Source organism: Apostichopus japonicus, chromosome 6, assembly GCF_037975245.1.
Source record: "Apostichopus japonicus isolate 1M-3 chromosome 6, ASM3797524v1, whole genome shotgun sequence".
NCBI classification, from domain to species: Eukaryota; Metazoa; Echinodermata; class Holothuroidea; order Aspidochirotida; family Stichopodidae; genus Apostichopus; species Apostichopus japonicus.
In genome coordinates, this window is record NC_092566.1 from 12,912,853 (window position 1) to 12,933,105 (window position 20,253).

Genomic DNA, 20,253 nt, shown 5'->3' on the forward strand with positions numbered 1-20,253 from the left:
TTCGAGAGAGGGTGCACAGCCTTTGTACAGATGGGCCGACCATGCATGTCTAAAGAGTCTAAAGAGGTACGTTAATTTATTTTATGGTTTAGATGTAAGTTTACCCCGGACCTAAAGGCTTCTTCCTGTCCAATTGTAAATGTATATCCCTATATATAGAGAAGAATATTTTTCATGAAAAACATCTCTCATATTGACATTAGGCTTAAAATTAATAAACTTTGACATCAGACATGATTTAACCAATATATTGTAACACTTTCCTCTGTGAGTAGCGCCGGCCAGCCGATTCAGGGTACTTGGTCTAAAATGTAGTATTGTAATTGGCCAGAGAATGAAGATGAACACAAAGAAATCCAGAGAAGTGATGATGGTATTTTTAACAGCGATATATTGAAAAGAAAACTTCTTACAGTAAGCCTCTATGGCTTCTTTCGCGAGTTCATGCTTGCGGGAAGATCACATATACATACATACATACATACAAGGTTGAGTGTGTTGTACTGGATGTGTTTTACAAACTTGAGGCTACGTGGCCCTGAAGCCTACCATCAAGAATGTTTCTTTCAACAGCAACCAGAGTAGACTGTCCTGTCCCTCCCTGGTAATGCATATTTCATAAATCCCTTAACAATACGTGGAAATACTACATGCATACAAATTGTGAACTTTACTTAACATAATACACAAATACTACAGTGCATTCCTACTATCCCAAACAATTTTCATTTACAGAGATGAATGTGATCACATGAGTGTCCCTAGAAAATATCACATGTATTACATCAAAATCCCAGGATAAGCCTGATACCACATGCCGATCCGTAGGAACAGCCCCAAAAGCCATAATCTGCTAACAATTTCAACTGGTTTACTTAATGCCAGGAGAGATAACCCCTATATAATTTCCAGGGCTTTTAAACATACCACAATGGTTCCACACCATCCACACAGAACTCCCATTGCTCCACAACTTTACAGTAACAGCGACAAGTCTCACAGACACACATACACACACCATCCTGACTGCGTAGGTTCCTTTGCTTCCAGGAAGGAGCAAAATATCTTAGCATTTGGAGAATTCACAGATAAATTGTAGCATTCATTTTTGAGTTATCATGTTTAAAAGGTTTTCAGACTTTGACAACCGTCGACCTCGTGTGACCTTTGACCTCTACCACTTTCAATGGGGTTCTTGTACTCACCAAGCTGGATCTACCTACTAATTATGACATTGATTCAACCTGTGTTTGTTGAGATATTGTGTTTACAAGCTGTTCTTGACGATTTCCCATTATACCATATAAGGCACTCATAAATCTTCTTAGGGTAAAATTGTTGTTGTCAAGAACATGTACTTACTATGTAGTTACAGCATCATATCAACTATAAATCGGACATATGTTTGAAGAGATATTGACCTTTTTTCGAATTTTATGGTTAGCCCCGCCCACTCATTAACATTCATGAGATGAGAACCACAAATAATAGGGCACATCTACTCGTCATAGGGCATCTATCTACCAAGTCAAACATGGATCCAAGAAGTTTACGATTATTTTCCATTCAGCCCCATCCACTCATGAGTGAGTTAGAAGGGCAAACGTGTTATTTCAAAGAACATGTACTTACTATGAAGTTACATCACTATACCAAGAACGAACTGAATAGGACTTACGGTTGAAATATTGACATTTAAGTCCCGCCCACTCATTAATATTCCAGAAATGGGAATCAAAAACAAAAGGCCAGATCTACATATCATGGGGCATCTACCTACCAAGTTTGACATTGAGTCATCTTGTGTTTGTTGAGATATCGTGTCTACAAGCCTTTTTCCCTTTCAGGCCCACCCACTTATGAATACTAACCCGGTCAGACGTGTCTTTGGCTAGAACATGTACTTACTATGTAGTTACATCACCATATCAAGTTTGAAATTAATCGGACATTCTGTTGAAGAGATATTAACAAATTAAGAATTTCATTTTAAGGCCCGTCCACACATTAATGTTCATGAGAATGGAAACAAAAAAGAATAGGGCAAATCTACACATCACGGGACATCTACCTACCAAGAATGATATTTACTCAACTTGTGGTTGTTGAAATATCCTGTTTACAATCTAGCCGTCACATACACACATACACATCCAGTACAATTGCAAATGTTACTGAGCCTTCGGCACCGTAACCAAACAGAGCTGTACAAATTGTCAGCCTACAGGAAGACTTACTGAAAGTACAATGTGAGCTTTCATTTATGAATACACTTTAACTTCCAAAACGAGATGATTGTACACCAAAAGTACTTCCTGATTATAAACATGCTGCATCATTATATCAATATTTATCGCGGTTTTAAGAACAATTGCTTCGTTAGCATTGAAACAAAACATGGCATTTGCTTCTTGCCTGACGCATCAGGGTTTTCGGATTGAGATTCACGTTGCGAAACCTTGTGATGAACTCGAGTAAGAATTTTAGTAAATTCTTCGTCAGCTGAAAACTTCTTGAGTTGTTCGCATAGCTCTGATATATACCATGACCCGTTGTTTACATTACGGAATGCGAAAAAACCTGTAAAAAGATACAACGAAAATGATAACAGTATACAGGTAGCTCTCAGTGAGCTCCTTCATATCAGGCTTTGACCTACACAAATAGGTATCATTCATAAATCCAAATCAATGTCAGAAAGCCGCTTTAAACCGTATGCGGATCACGGTGAATCGATACATACCAATTTAAATATACCAGGTTAATTCGACATGTGCCATTTTAAATATAGACATGTCAATTTAATATGACTTATACGTATATGACTTATACCAGTTGAAATCGACATATAATAAAAATACCTTACTGATATTTGATATCAACGATTACGAGAATGATTGTCAGATCTCCAGTTACCAACACCTGACCACATTCGGTGAATATTAGAAACACAGAACTTTGAAGGACGAAATCATTGATATATCAAACATATTAATGTGGTAAATCGCTGATATGTCGGTAAATACTGGTATAATTTAATTTAAATCGGTATATGTCTATTTAAATTGACATGTATACCGACTTAAAAGGATATATATATATATATATATATATATATATATATATATATTCCGCATTCGAATTTATATACACTGTATGTCGATTAGAATCGGTATATGTCATAGTAACCGGTTGATGTCGATTTAAAATCACCTTAAGTGAAATAAATCAGCTGAAACTGGTAGATGTCGATATACATATACCGATATTATACATAATTATGTACCGATATAAATTGGTTTAGGCCTTTGTATGTTTCCTGTGAATTGATACAAATGGCTGGCCATATGCAAAGACAGTTTGAATTGTCGTTCTTTTCTCGACGTTTCATAACATTGAGGCAGAGGAAGGTGTTCGTTGTTATCAAAAGAGATAACATTTATGCACTTTCTGCTTGTTTCAGCCATAGGCATATATTTCTCAGGAGAAACAAGTAAAAATAATTTTCGACGAGAATATTTGGATTCAGGTGCCTAGCTGAATGTTTCAAAGCTAATGTGTGATATCAGTCGTTCAAAATTGAAACAAAGAGCTAAAACTCAAGAACATGAAGCGGACCGAAATGCAGAAAGAAGGGTCTCAGGACAGGGGCTTCACCAAATGAAAGACTGATCATGAATCATATATGCAGTCACATAAATGGCAACACTGGAAGGGGGAGGGGCTGCAGAAATCAAACTAAGGAGCAGGAAGAACAGGTCAAAGACATATGAAAACTGCTCCTCGGTGATCAAAATTCCCCTGGAAGTGTTAAACGCTTTATACGTAAAAGACATTACATCTTCTAATTTGCATGTTGCGATCCTACTCAGTCAGAGGAAATTGAAGAGTTGGAACTTACAGATAAATATCAATAGGTGCATTGACTTTCCTTAAAGATAGAATGATCTTTCATTTGTAGCAACCACGCAGACTGAACGAAGACTATACAAATAGGCTGACCTTCGTGAGAGTGCAAACATTATAGTTGATGTTAACGATGTGTTCATTACCTTGTGACGTTGAGTAACATATTAGAAAATCAGCCCCTGATGGTATTGTTGGTCGAGTCCCCTCTTCAAATTCTGGTAAAGGCGTACCCGCATCAACACTGGTAGCAGAGTCAGCCTCAATGACTGGCTCCTCATAGACAGTTCCTCTGCAGGCCTTCAGCACCACAAAACATAAAAAGTAAAATCCAAACATTAAAATGCATATTCATCACGATAAATCACAACAATTGTTGAAACCCTATAGTCTATAGAATGTAATATTTGAGGTATAGCAGCATAGTGTTCATCTAAATTTGCCCAATCGTGTTCTAACTTGTAACTACATCTTCAACAAAAACAATTGACAACAATTTTAACTAATGCATTGAAACATCTTCATTTTCCTACATTTTAAATCCTCCATTCATCAACCCTTTGATATGGTAGAACACATGTGGCCTTGGTGGCAATATAAGCAATAGAACATAGCATGATATTACAAAGTTGTGAGTTTGAGCCCTAGCCGAGAAATGTGATATCTTTCTCATCCGGAAACAATCCGCGTGTTTGCAATCTGAAATGGTCTCCCATTGGTGAACAAAAAAGAAAAAGCTAACTTGCTAACTGGACAGCCACCCAACTTGAAGTTAAAGCTACACACCGATCGGTTTTCTTTATGCATTTATAGGACTATGTGTGGGCTTAGCGTCGAATATTATTGATATTTTCGCTCCTAGTACAAAACACTTTTTGCAGGTTTGGAAGTACATGTTGTTCGAACCCGTACACAGTTTGATCTATCCAGATCAGTTGCCTCAAGTTACATATATATATTCTGGTTAGATTACTGATGATGTTTCATTCAATCTTAACATCCCCACACCTAAGTGCAATATGACTGACATACTAATATGAGAAAGTCAACAGGCCAACATGTCCAAGTTTTAATCGTAAGTGACATTTTATTCAAGTGCAACAAAATATGTCTGCTAATGTCTACGGTGAATCTATACTCTAAGTATGAATAATCATCCAAGCTCTATTTTTGAAGTTATCATGTTTACAAGCTTTTCAAACTTTGACCTTTGAACCTCAGGTGACCTTTGTCCCCCATCAAACATTATATATTTTGTAATCGCGAACGCTGGTTCATATGGTACTCTTCAAGCAAGCTTTATTAAGGTATTGTGTGTATTAGGTTTTAAGACTTTTGTTGGCTGTTGTCTCCTTCAAAAACAATAAGTTTCGTGCGCTCACTAAGAGGCGCCTTTACAATAATTATGAACACCATTTAAGTTTTGAGCCCAAGTGACCTTTGACCTCTAAATAAACAGTATCGATCTTTTACTCACTACTGTGGGTGCACATGCCAAGTTTGACTTTCCTCAAATTTTTAATTTTCAAGTAATCAAATTTACAATCTTTCATGTGGTGGCTTTTACAAAATCACTCAGGTCTTCTTACTAATGAAGTTGAATTACCACGTTTTGATAACTACTACCAAGTATCAAATTCACTTCAGCTTTGCATTTTGAAGTTATCACGTTTACAAAGATTTTACATGTGACCTACAATGACTTCAAATGAGATTTGACTGCCACATAACATAATGAAGTTCATTTACTCACTTAGGAGGAACCACTTATGAAGTTAATTCACGCTTCGATTTTAGAGTTATCGTCTCCACCAATATTTCAGTTTGCTAAAGTGGATTCACCACCGTGTACGTTTGCGAGTTTCAAGCCAAGGCGTCGCGCATGCGTTCATGCGCACTCGAGCCCCCACCCCCACCCCTACTTACGGACAATTTTTAACCACTCTCTCACATATGGAAATCCAATCAGCCTCTGTAAATCTACCACGGAGCTGGCTACTCAGGATATTCAGTTTAACTATGTGATAGCTATAATAGTACTGTCCAATAACTCCCCACCGGTCTATAATTTTTTACCTGGATGATAAATATCTTTGGTTTTCCGATCAACGATCCACAATTTTTCCCCCGAAATTTTTCGAAAACGTCCTCCTGAAGACGAACATCTGTAGTCGGATCGCCTGCTTTACTTTCGGATCCGTAGACAACACCGTCATCACCATGAGTGAGAAACACACACACAAAGCAATCAGCGTTACTGTGGTCTCTTTCCGCCACTGAAAATAAAACAGAGCAAAGTAAGCTGTTATTGCGTATCTCCTAAAGCCCTGCAAACATGGCCTATTTGGATCCAGTCCACAAGTCAGTCATCGGAGCCTATACATGCATGCATTGTGTGTGTGTATGTGTGCGACATCATTAGCTTTGCAACACCTTATCTATCGTAAGAACAATACGATAGGATGCACATGTCATACTTGGCACATATATGTTAGATGAGTAGATGAATCCTTTATATTGTAGCGAAAATTTATATTCGCTATGTTTGTTTATTATTTCTTTGTTTTTATCTTTATCTAATACCGGAATAAGCCGGTGAACTTCTTAGGCAAAGTTTATTGACCCCACAATCGACCCTGTTTCGTCAGCTTTCATGATTCTCAGTAAGCCAAATTTTGTCCATATTTGCATATACTCGTGCGAGAGGCTTCTAGCCAATCACTGAACAGCTGATTGCATCACCCGTTGCTTCTTGTGTATTGTTATAACGTTGGAAATTCCCATGGAAAATTACCGTACATACCTGTATTGATTTTACACGTGTGTTTGGGAGTCGAACGAAAGAACGCAAGTGGTTAAGACGTCTACATGTAAGTTGTCAGAATTATAGGTAAATTGGGCCATATCTAAGTTTAATTACTTGACCAAGGACACGTTTAGCTGTAAAATTAATGACCTATTGCTTACAAATTGTTGCAATGATCCGAAAATTAGTTTAGGACACGAAACGGTTATTCAGAGTAAACTTAGTTCGAGAATTTAACGAAGGGCTAGGTTCGATAGGCTGGCTAATATACTGCAACGTTAGGTACTGTGTTCGAAGCAGCGCTTTGTCGTAACGTAGCGAGCTAAGAAATGTGTTATTAAGTAATTATTTGTGTATCAAGTAATTTGGGTCAGAATATATGTAGGGACCAAAGTGTTAATTAAGAAAATAAGGAACGATATGTTGACCCGTTATTGTGTTATAGCCCAGCAAACACAAAAACGTTTTTAAAACGTTATTAAATCGTTTTGTCTTTTGTTTTGATAACGTTATTTGTGGTGTAATAAATATGTCACGAAAGCGTTTTCAGGCTATTATTTCAAAACATGTTTTCGTTAAAACATTAATATAACATTAATATAATATTAATATAACATTACTATATCATGAAAACGTTATGCCGACGTTTTTATAACACCACATTTGACGTTATAAAAACATATTTTAGAGGCTCTTTTAAAAATGTTATGACGTTTTGTGTTTGGTGGGCTAGGCCACCTTCGAGTCACGTAGCCATTGAACGCAAGTGGGGTATATAGTTAAACAAGTTCATGATGATACATGTTGGTTGTCAATTTTAAAACGATCGTTAGCCATGATTTGGTAGTTATTTGTCTGTTACATTTTGGAAAAGACTGTTAATTTACGATCTAGCGAACTTGGAGTAATTTTAATCAAATTCCTTATATTACAGTATATACCACGTGAACGGACGTCTCTCTGGTGATTGATTTACTCGCCAAATACCTTCTCAATAGTTAGCCAGCCATATACTCAAAATATATTTTTCTCATCGTGTACCTACTCATGAGAAATCTACTCGCTGGTTTTCTACTCGTGAGAGAACTACTCAATTATATTTTCTCATCGTTTACCTACTCATGAGAAATCTACTCGCTGGTTTTCTACTCTTGAGAGAACTACTCAATTATATTTTCTCATCGTTTACCTACTCATGAGAAATCTACTCGCTGGTCCTCTACTCAAATTAGTGAGAGAACTACTCAAATTATATTTTCTCACTTATGAGAAATCTACTCCTGAGACGTTTGCTCAGTTGTCTTCTCAATGTTTAGCTGCATACTAGAGACCTGCTCATAGGATACTTACTCAAGAGCAACTGTGGTATATGAACTGGGGAGAACACTGCTTATTGTTATCTAGTATACTCTACTTATTCGCGAGTAGCTGTGCTGGTGAGAAACTGTCTCAGATACCAGTGAATGTATTTACTCAGGCATACGTTATTATTACATGCTCATCATAGGTCATTGCTAGTTCCCAGGCTCAGTGTTACTCTTGAGCAATTACTCAAGGTTGAAACCATTTTATACATTGAGACACTGTAAATCCGTCTTGCTGTTCTTCGACTCACCAATTAAGAATAATCATCTGTACAAATTTGAGAAATAAAGTGATTTTTAAGAAACAACACAGAAAGTTCTCTTCATCATTTTGGTTGACTGTGCTTGTATACATTGGACCGACTACTCCAACCGAGGTTAACGTTACAATATTTTTGGGGAGGTCAAATGTCATGTGGGATCAGCAAAAGTCTGAAAGCAAGCTAACCCCAAACATAAAGGACAGTAAACCTCATTGTGTGGTATGTAGGTCTGTCATTGACATTTTAAGCAGGTTAGACTTGCTTCGAAAGGTGAGATGGTAAAAACCTAGGGTCAGCAGGGCAGAAATCTGAAAAACGTTTCTACAAGATAACTCCAAAAGTAAAGCTTGATTTAACTTCATATATGGTATCTAAGTGTGGCATTGGGACTCCACAATATTTAGGCCATAGTTCGATTGGAGGCTACCGAGTTCACAGCATGAAAACGTTTTAAACAAAGTAACTCAAAAAGTAAAGCTGGTTAAACTTGCTTTTCTTCTATCAAGTAGTGTGTCTTTGAGGAATACAAAAACCATATCTACTTTGGAGGTCAACGGTCATTTGGGGGTCAACTTAGGTCAGAGTGTGAAAATTAGTATAAGAGATCCATCTTATTGACAGCAAGATCTTGTGTTAGATTGTGGTAACTCAAACCAAACAACCGAGGTAGCAAACCTATAGAAGGGATCATACGGACATAATCAACCAGGTGCATAGCCCACTCTGGCCTTGTTTCAAACTAAATTGTTATATCCGCCCAGCCCAGTAGGGTTACGACAGAAACTGGTGACGCAGTAGGGTATTAGTAATTTGTGGACGACTTTCAAACTGGACGACTTTCAGGAAGGATGCGAGGAATGGCTACAGTACGTGGAACGATTGCAACATTTTTGTTCGGCCAATGAAAACTGACGAAGGAAATAAACGTTCTATATTTCTTAGCGTTTTTGGATCGGAGGCTTATAAGTTAGAAAGGAACTTAGTTCACCGACCAAACCAGGGGACAAACGTTTTAAGGAATTGGTGACGGTAATGTCCGCACATCATAGCTCCACTTCATTAGAAGTGGTACAGAGATTCAAGTTTAACAGTCGCGTCAGAAAACAAGACGAGCCTATTTCCACCTTCATATCTGAACTAATAGATGTGACAGAATATTGTAATTACATAATGCTATGGATTAAGCTGTTAGTCAAGAAACTGCAGTCAACCAGACAGCCAGTTAGCTGTGTGATTCCTTGCCATACACATTTTTCAAAGTACTGAACTATCTGACAAATGTAGAGTAAGTTAGTTAAAGTTGTCCAAGGATTAAGAGACATCCAGCAAAGATTTGTAGCATTCCCTTGTGGGCACCAACCATGTCATTCACTGATAAGGATTTTACAGTATAAAATTATAAAAAAGTTTTAATGTCCAGAACGAACAATCTTCCCTATGTGAATCAGAATGCAAAGTGCAATTGAGGTTTCGATGACTTCCTTGCACTAGGTGTTTGCTTATCAGTAACCAGAACTACTGTAGCTGTATGTAAATTGGGATCAACAGCCGATCCAGACACAGCTCGTGAACTCACTGCCAAACTAAGACCGTTTTACACAATTAATTTGCATTGAGTTTGGTCATACTCAGAAATCTAACTAGGCGACAGTTAAGTTTCGTAAACGGCACCTGGTCATTTACCCAACGTAACGTCATCCAAACCTGAAGTTATTATTTGGCAGTGAATCTCGACATTGCGAAATACGACGAAAAACCTCCAATAGCACCGCTGTATGTACAAAAGTAAACCGGTTTACATGCAATGTATTAGATGGTAGGCGGTTTAGCGACGTGTTGAAGCATACGGAACTTCGTTCGAGAGATTTAATTTTATTCTACGGAAGCACATAAGGTAATTTCCAATTGCTAACATGAGACGTAAAGCACGTGTTATTTACTAGACTGGTCGGTGGCAGATACGGTAGATTATGAAACAAGGTTCCACAATTTTTCCCCTGGTGACCCCAAATGACTTTTGACCTCTTAAAACAATAGGGTTCTTCTACTCAATGTGGTACACCTACTCACACAAATATGAGATCGGTCCATGCCCCCCTTCTTGAGATATCGTGTTTACAAGGTTTTCACAATTTGTCCCCTAGTGACCCCAAATGACCTTTGACCTCTAAAAACAATAGGGTTCTTCTACTCGATGTGGTACACTGACTCACACAAAATGTGAGATTGGTCCAAGCTTCCCTTCGTGAGATATCGTGTTTACAAGGTTTTCACAATTTGTCCCCTAGTGACCCATACCCAATATATTATATCTTAAACCACATGTTATAAAAACACTTACTTTTGTTGATCGTGTCCTTTATATCCTTTGAGCTTGAATTATACTTCTCGTATACCCGAAATCCAAGTTTTTCTAAAGTTGATTTCAAATGTCGTTTGTCTCTATCAGTACCCTTTCTGTCATTCATGTAGCGGAAAGTTTTATTGTTAAATATGAGGGCCGTTCCCGGATTCCGATGTTGCATTTTGTACGTTGGTAGGTCATCCTCATATGTAACGTGGTTACTGTCCGCGACGGGCTTCCTATAGAAATATTTTAGCACCATTACATCACTGGCAATGCATGAAATGGAATGCATCATTAAACATTATTTAATCATTACTATCTTGTCATTGGCGAAAAGGAACGGCAGTATTACTGCTAATAGAGTTGACATTAACCGAACAATGAAAATGTTCACAAGGTTACACCTTTGAGGGAACATTCGGCACTATAACGAACAGGCGATACACACAAAAAGATTAACGTCAGTGGCGGATGCATGAAAGTGGCTTTTGGCACTAAAATTTGGCCACAAAAACATTTTGTTGAAAGTGAGTTACAAATTGGTCGCAATACCCGATGTATCACGAGACTTTCAAACTACGTTTATTTGGTAACCTAACCACAGTTTCTCATTCATTTCGGGTGGTTTGGTTTCATATAAGTAGTAACAGGATCTACTCCGTTGGTTCAGACTTATATGAAATCGACTCGCCGCAAACTAAATTTTATGCCCATTTCCTTTATATTAGGCATACACACACAAACATACCCAGTTACTGTACACAAACATATCGCTTATAACACTCTGACACAGTCATATCCCTGATATGGTGATAAGGCACTCATGGGCTTTAGCTAACAGCACTGAAAGATATTGTGAGAAGGTAATGGCGGGAACGACCCACTAATCCAGCGGTAGCCGGAGGTGAACTGTAGATAATATAACATGAAGTCATGCACTGTATGTAGAGAGTTGACTTGCCTATACCGTACCCGATATAATATAGAATAGAGTACTGTTATATCACCTACTTTTTACCGGATCCAACTGAACCCGTAAAATAGGCTTTGTTGGAATCGGTTTCCTGTGTAATGACCGGGATAGAGGCATCTCTCTTGTTACGTGACGGTCCTGCGTCAGTTTCCATGGTAACGATATAACGCACTGTAGTCTCTGCTTTAATGATGAAGAGAAACATTAATCCATGAAAACATACAAAAACGACATTTCTGTATTGTTTGTCTAACTAGTCAGTTTACTTGCTGATATTGTATTTTGCCATAGTTCTTATCATTGCCTTTTGATACCTTGCCTGAGGCAAAAGGAATTTAGGCGTGTGTGTGTATTGTAACGATGACCGTCCTTAGCTCCAAAGCGAGAAGTCAGACAGCAAAATAAAACACAGAAATATCACAGAAGAGGACATATAAAGTTCTGAATTGTAATTCGAATATCATCCGTTCAAGCAGGTAAAACGACGCAGGTAGTCAACTGACAAAAATGATTAATTAAAACAATATTTAAGTGAAAACTCCTAAACTATCGCAAGACACTATTTAGGAGACACCGGCGTTACTGGTTAGCTGTGGCGTTAGTGTTGATTGGTCGAGGCCAGCGTTACTGCGTTGATGCTGCGTAACCATTTGGCGCCAGCGTACAGTAGCTGCGTTGACGCCGGCGTAGCTGCGTTGAGTCGTTGGCGCCGGCGTAGCTGCGTTGTCTCGTTGACGCCGGCGTAGATGCGTTAAAGCCGGCGTAGATGCATCGACTCTCTAACGCAGGTGATATTAAAAATATTTCTTTGAAACAAGGTTAAATTGTTTAGTCGAGCAGCTATACGTAGCTAACATCAACACTAATGGAATTTTATAGTTACAGGATATGAAACTATCTTTGCTGAAAACGAAGAAGTACATTTGCTCAACATACAATTATAAAGGACCTGCTCATAATTAGGTAATTTCAAAACTTGAAGGATAGGGATAACTATCTAGACTATTGCTAACTATTGCGGTGGACTTTATACTTATAGTCATAAACACACAAAACGAACTGATCTGGCTCTAAACAATTATTTTTACATCCTCCTAACTTCTCGTGAATACAACGGTCTTAAACTGCTCGTTAGAAGTGTTTCCAAAAACGCCTACGACGAATTCGTTAAAAACAAACTTTCTCAACTAACAAGTAATACAGAATACTCTCTTGTTGTGTATCTTTCTTCTACTCGTGTTGCCCTCGTTCTTTCGTCACCCAAACCAATTCCCCCACATTTACCACAAAAACTTGCATCATCATAACAAAACACCCTCTGCACCCTTACGAGCCCCTCTCATAATCAATAACCTCTTGACCCTCGTATGACCAGCATCGCTTCCTATCAGGAGGCTTTGATTTTACGCTCTCAGGTACACGCCCGGAGATTGAGAACAGAAAAATCTAAAATACAAAACAAGGTTGTGCCTAGCATACCATTCCGCGCCTTAAAAGAATGTGTCACCCTAAATTTCGGCTACAGCCAGCCGATTCACACAGAGATTACAGTAACTTCTGTCGAACAGCATGTACGTGACACTTGCTTGTAAACGCGGTATAACTCAAAAAGTAGATGGTAACTTCATGCTTCGTTTGTGGTTCTGCCCAGTGGCGGAGAAACAGGAGGGGTTTTAACCCCCGCCCACTTTTTGAAGAGGGGGGGTTGGCCCACACAATCAACCCCCCCCCCCTAGTTTTTGCCATTAATGTTCTGTTATAGCCTATGTTATGTGCTCCAAATGGCATAGTAAATCAAATTATTAAATTTGAAATTGTTAAAGTCATTTCAACCTTTCACCTGGTAGGCTACATCAACAATTAACGACCGAAAACCGAGTTAGAATTGACCCACACATTATTTCTAGCCCCTTTCCCCCACCTTGCGCATTGGAACTTGTAGCTCATAGCGCTAACTTCACCCCACAACAGACATACACAAAATAACGTTTTGCTGCTGTTGAATAGCTTTGGAACTGTATACACTTGCCAACTTCAACGAGGTGAAGGAAGGAAAAGAAAAGAAGAAAGAGAGAAAAGGAGAAAAGGATGGAGTAGAAAATACGGCAAGAAAACGGGAAGAGAAAGAGGAACAGTGACAAAATTATTCGAATTTGTAAAGCAAACAGCAGATATCACATCATATCAGTGAGCATGAAAATGGCGTTCCACGATAAACAGCCTCCAAACCATGGGCGCAGATCCTGGTGAGGACAGCGGGACGCATCCCCACCAACTTTTTCAGTAGTGGGGACATGATATACCGTGTCCCCACCAATTTGTCTTGACCAATAGCTGCATTTCAAGTTCCCCTGTATTGAACTTTGGCGCAGTTTGATCCAGCATTGTGCAAATGACATGCAGCAGTTCTCATGTTATTGTATTTTATCCACAGTTGTTAAATATAGGACGGAAATCGCATTTGCGGCAGTCTATATTTGTTTTCGTATATACAAAAGTCTACTTGGATTATTTGTCCCCTGATTTTCTTTCTGCAGACGCCCATGTACAGTATTTCTCCAAACTAAATTTCTAAGCCATGAGATCTAAAACTTAAGGAGGTTTAGGAGCATCATTAGGTCTGGGAAGTGTTATTTCCGGCGATCTGGGAGGTATATTTGCCCAAAAAAATTGTACGCTACGCGCGAACCCATGGTCGCGCTCCGCTTAGATAGTGTCATAGAACAGACATGCGTCCCCACCATTATCCAAGACTGATCTGCACCCATGCTCAAAACTGTCGATGTGTGTAGTGTTCGGTTTCGGAAATATCTGGTATATTTTTATTTCCTTCAACGAAATTTTTTAGTAGCCGTCTGAATTTTCGAAAATTCCCTAACCAACATTCTTCATCATACTTCATCATACTCGTGCAATTTTGACCCGTCTGTTAGGGTTTGAAGGAGGTTTTTCTACATCGGTTGTCCATAGATGATATATTGTGCAACATTATGGGTATGTTTTGAAGTGAATTTATTCGCGAGAATTGTGAACTTTCAAATTCTGAACAGTGGGGCTGACGGATATTGTGGGCCGCAATGAAGAATCACCTACAAAAGCAATGATCCACAAAATATGTGATGAAGTCGAACATGATGTGTGACTGGTGACAATCTTCAAAAAGGTTATAGATGAGAAGAAAAGTATTTGGAAAAAACTTGGTTCTCAGGCAAAAGTGTACATATGGTTGGTCAGTTTCAAGCCCGAGAAGTGCCATTTCCGGTGATCTGGGGGTACCAAAACCAGAAATTTGCTTGTATGGTGGCGCTCCGCTTGGATAGTAATACGCGCCCCCCGGGTTAGAAAATCCTGCATACTGGTTAAATACAGCTTTTCAAGGCCTGGGCAGTGCCATTTACTGCAATCTGGGAGGCAATATTTGCCCAAAAATTCTTGTGCACTTCGCGCCAACTTATGGTGGCGCTCCACTTAGATAGTGAGCCAGCAGTTATGATTTTTTACTTCATCAATGGCCTGCAACCCCCCCCCCCCCACTTCTGACAAGAAATCTCCGCCACTGGTTCTGCCTTAGTGAGTACAAGAATCCTATGGTTTCTTTGAAGTTCAATGATCATTTTCGGTCAACAGAGGTCAAAGTCTGAAAAATTTGCTAACACGATAACTCCAAAGGTACATATTTGTTGAACTTTATACATGATGTGGATATTCAACTTGTTGAATGCAAGAATCCTCTTGAAATTGGCAGAGGTCAAGGGTCACATGAGGTCAACAGGCATCAAAGTCTGAATACGTTTTAAACATGACAACTACAAATTTAAAGCTACAATCAACCTGTGAATTCTCCAATGCTATGACTTTCATTTGGTGACATTGATTCAACTTGTGGTTGATGAGATATCGTCTTTACATCGTGTTTACAAAATATTTCCCATTAAGTCCTCCAACTCATGAATATTAATGAAGTCAAAGTTTTTTGCAAAGAGAATATGTATACTTACTATGTAGTTACATCACCATACATGTAAACTAAATCGGAAATACTGTGGGAAGATCAATATTGTCATTTTAAGAGTTCTATGTTAAGCTCGGCCCACTCATTAATATTCATGAGATGGATAAACCGGACATACGGTTGAAGAGATATTACCATTATAAGAATATTACGTTGAGCCCCGCTCACCCATCGATATGTATGAGATGGGAACCACAGCCAACAGGGCAAATCTATACACATCATCGGGTATTTACCTTACCTACATTGATAAGCCCATACGGTTATCTCTGTGAGTTGGCCTAATCATTTATGGAGTTGCTCAGTTTTTGTGCAAACTGTCGGTTTCGCGTTTTTGCACCACAAGTGACAGGGATTAAGTCGCTTGTAAATATTTCTTATGAAAGACGCACTTGTATTTGAAAATAAATCATACCACGTGATGTTTTCTTCTCTGTGCCCTCCTTAACCCATACAAAACCCTTAGACTGTTTGAAGTAACGACATCCCACGTGCTAAGTTCAACTTCCAATCCATCGAAGGAAATTCCAGACCATGAGCAGTCAAATAAATACCAATAACCCTAAAACTATGAAAGCCTCGTCAAGTATGTTATCTTACCAATCAGAAAAACTAATAATATCAGTGAAAGAGATAAAACGGCATTGAAGGTGATCAGTATTGCCCCAAGTAGGCTAGAAATTTAGATAATAGTCTCATCCATGCATGTTAACATTTTAAAAGGCATTTTACTGTTACTCTTAAGCTAATTATCGAGATATCATGTTTATAGGAGTTTAAGACGTTGGCCTCTGTCGTTCCGTCACTTCCAATATAATAGTGTTCATCTACTCAATATGGACCCGCCACATATTAAATATTAGATACATCCAACATTCCGTTGTTGAAATTTCATAACAAGTTTATCAGACTTTGGCCTCACATTACCTCACATGACCCTTGACCTTCATTACAAATAGTATGGCTTATAAACTCGATATGAGTATTGACATACTATAATAAAATATATATAAGATAAATGAAAGATGCCAATCTTGATATACCATGTTTACAAGGTTTACAACTTTTTGATCTCATATCACCTTTGACCTCCATTATAAACAATAGACTTCTTGCTCTCATAACATCCACGTACACTTTTCGAGATATCGTGACTACAAGGTACCTATGCTGACCTTACATGACCTTTTGACCTTCAGTAAAAACAAAAGACTTCCTACACCTCAGTATGAAGCATCTACATTCTCAATAAGGCTTAATAAACGTTTTAGATTCATTCGAGTTTCCCTTTACACGCATCATGACGCATGCCATCCTGATTGCAAAGGTTGCGACTACATCCAAAAAATAACTCTTAATAATATACCAAAGCCTCTCTTATGTCCGTTTGAAGAACACCTTTTTTTCATTTGTTTGTGATAAGTGAATGCTTACTCTTAACTTTATAGCACGTAAATTGGGGTATGGGATGGCACCATGTTAAATATAATACCATCCCCCCCCCCCTCCCCATTGTCACTTTAGCTTGTATGAGGCCAGAGTAAGATTAAAGCTGAGATCCCCTTCCAGGCTGCTTGCAGGATAAATTGTCGTCGATAGTGCAAGCGTCTAGAACCTGTTTTTGGTCAGATGGCACGTAAGTCTGGAAAATCGCAAATTGATACCTCGTTTCGGTACTCTGAAATTACTTAGTGCATAAAAAGAAAATCTAGAATAGGCTTATATGACTTATGTCCACCGTCAAGGCTTTGATGTTATCGGAATTTTTTTTTTTATTATTATTATTGTTATTATTGACGACAAATCAGAAAATCGCAAGGTAGAAATTCTCGCAAGCAGTGTACCTTTCGCGCAGCCAGTACAGTGCTCGAGTGCGGGTTATAGAACATCCTACAAATATAGCCGTTCTACTCACAGACCGCACAGTCTGGGCTCGTATGTGTCCTAGCAAATCCGCGTGACACGTTTGTCAAGGATCTCATTATACCATGACATGTATGCACGTACGTGCAGGCTGCATTTGCTGCTGAAACCACTGAACTGTACAGACAAGTGGTTGCAACCTTAGTCACTGTGAGGAACCATACGTGAAGTATACCACTGTGTAGCTACACGTACTCGAGTAACTTCCTGATTGTATGTCACTTGAACGGCACAAACTTCGAACATGTTGTAGTGTGTGAAACTTATAATACAGGTATTGCAAGTGGGTCAGTCTAGTATTGGCACAGTGCAATTCTCAACAAAAAATTGTTTACCTTTATAACTACTGTCAGATGTCAGATGAACCTGCAATGCCGAAAAAGCGTCAGTATTCCACTTGAGGTGTGTATATGTAGCGTTGTGTTACTGTCAATACTGTAAAGAAGTTAACGCTGGTAGTTCAGCATGTTTGCCAACCAACTCACGAACATATGCATGTGGTAGCATTATGTGAACTTTGCACCATGACGTCGGGCTGTGGCTGTCTGAAGCCAATGCTGGCATCCGATCGTATGGCAAGCCGTTCTAGTCTTTATTCTGTATTTGGTGATATTGGCATCAAATATTTGATGATATCACCAATTCAATTACTGATATAACCAATTATTTGTTGATATCAGCAAATTATTTGTGATATCAACTAATATTTGATGACATCACTAATTAATTGATGATATCAGCAATAGAATTGGTTATATCAACAAATGAATTGCTGATATCAGCAATTCTACATATCGTTAATTAATTGGTGATATCAGCAATTGATTTGGTGATATCAGCAAGTGATTTGATGATATCACCAATTCAATTGCTGATATCATCAATTGATTTGCTAAATATCATCAAATAATTGGTGATATCATCAACTATTTGATGGTATCAGCAATGATTTGCTGATACCACCAAATAATTGTTGATATCAGCAATTAAATTGGTGATATCAGCAAATGATTTGCTAATATCTGCAAATGATATGCTGATATCATCAAAACAATGGCTATATCAGCAATTGATTTTCTGATATCAACAATCATTTGTTGATATGTACATATCACTAATTCAAATGCTGATATCATCAACTAATTTTCTGATATCATCAAATAATTGGTGATATCAAATACAGAATAAAAACTAAAACGACTTGCCATATGATCGACAAAGAAGAGGCTGTTTTACGAACGCGTTATTTTTTCTTGGAAATATACTTTCTCGCAAGATAGAGAGAAAGTATGAAATGGCTGTCACCTGTGTCTCTTAGCAATAAGGCCCAGTGTAGCGTGCACAGGATTTCCGAGCTGCTTTCTCACTAACAGGGTCACAGAGGCCCGGCGTGAATCGTTATTGCTTAAACTTCACTACTACCCAGCATGAATTTCAATTTCAATTTTCGACACCCTTATTTAAAAACATTACAAAGCAAAAGGGTTAATTTCCATTTTGTGTATAACATTTTTATCCGCCTCAATTAAAAACATATATATCGGAAAGACTGAGCCCGATAATTCTTGAACATAGAGTTACTTCAAGTTGCAAAATATAGCACCAGGTTACATCCGAGGACCCTTAATTAATCAAAAATTAAGACCTTAGACCCCTCCCCAGGACGGCATTTACAAGTAAACAGTGTGCCCCCTAATTAAGCCCCACCCGATTGAAATGTCTGGCGACGCCACTGCTGGTAGGAATAGATTCAAAGCTGCTGCTCCCATATATTAGAATGAAAATCTTTTCGGGTTCTGAGAACGATAATATTCTGGGATCCATGTAGAACAACTTATGGATGCTCTTCGTGGATCCCAGAATATTCAGCTTAGAAAGGTAACCTAGCGGTGGTACGCATAGGTTAATGCGACCCAGATTGACATTCCTAACCTAATATCGTCTCTACGACGTAGCTCTCCGGAACCCTCAGGACTCCCTGTTTTCCAAGTAACTCATATAGCGCTTCGGCATTCAATTCCCCTCAGAACATTCCTTACGGAAAGAGAAATATCCCTATTCCATTTTTGTCACGGTTCCAGTGAATAGCAAAGACTCTGGCAAGCAACGCCCTCACAAACCCAGTGAAAGCAAAAGAACAATTACCAAAACAGTTGGCTAACCGGTACGGACAAGACCCATTGAAGCTGAACTCAAGTAAGGACATAACTGTAAAGTTGCAATTCAATTCAATGCTTTCCTTGGATTTATAGCAAAATATCCCTGTTGGTTTACTTTGACTGTTGACCTTTCACCTTTGACCTTTCGTTATAAAGGTTTACAAGACACACATGTCTTCAATAAGGCATTACTGACCAAGTTTGAAGAATATCGGCCTTCCTGTTTGGCAGGAATTGTTTAAACACATATTGCCCTGAATTTATATATTGTACCCCGTGACATTTAACCTCTGTACAACTCAGTTTCCATATACAGTTTGAGAGTAATCGGTATATGCCTACCCGTAATACCCGTGCATACTGCTAGTTAATTTAATGTCTCCGTGTTTAGTAATGGCCAAAACAATTTTTTTTTCCACTGACCAATGACATTTCGTTCTGAAGGTCCGCGTGGCACAAGTTCATATCGCAGCCGCAGAGTTCTTGACACAAAACGGCAG

General features: G+C 38.5%; 1 protein-coding gene across 2 annotated transcripts; it reads right to left on the reverse strand.

Annotated features, from left to right (window-relative positions):
* Nucleotides 1-374: 374 nt before the first annotated feature.
* On the reverse strand, nucleotides 375-18,102 carry LOC139969022 (caspase-6-like). Of its 2 annotated transcripts, none has more exons than XM_071973718.1 (6): nucleotides 17,930-18,102; nucleotides 11,698-11,839; nucleotides 10,681-10,922; nucleotides 5,983-6,182; nucleotides 4,053-4,206; nucleotides 375-2,580 (listed from the first exon to the last, which is right to left on the reverse strand). In XM_071973718.1, exons 2-6 carry the CDS (start codon nucleotides 11,811-11,813, stop codon nucleotides 2,351-2,353), a joined length of 942 nt encoding a protein of 313 aa, XP_071829819.1. In that variant the 5' UTR covers nucleotides 11,814-11,839; nucleotides 17,930-18,102; the 3' UTR covers nucleotides 375-2,350. The 2 variants fall into 2 exon arrangements, with proteins under 2 accessions (XP_071829819.1, XP_071829818.1); XM_071973717.1 differs by having other exon boundaries at nucleotides 11,698-11,842.
* Between the last annotated feature and the right edge of the window lie 2,151 nt (nucleotides 18,103-20,253).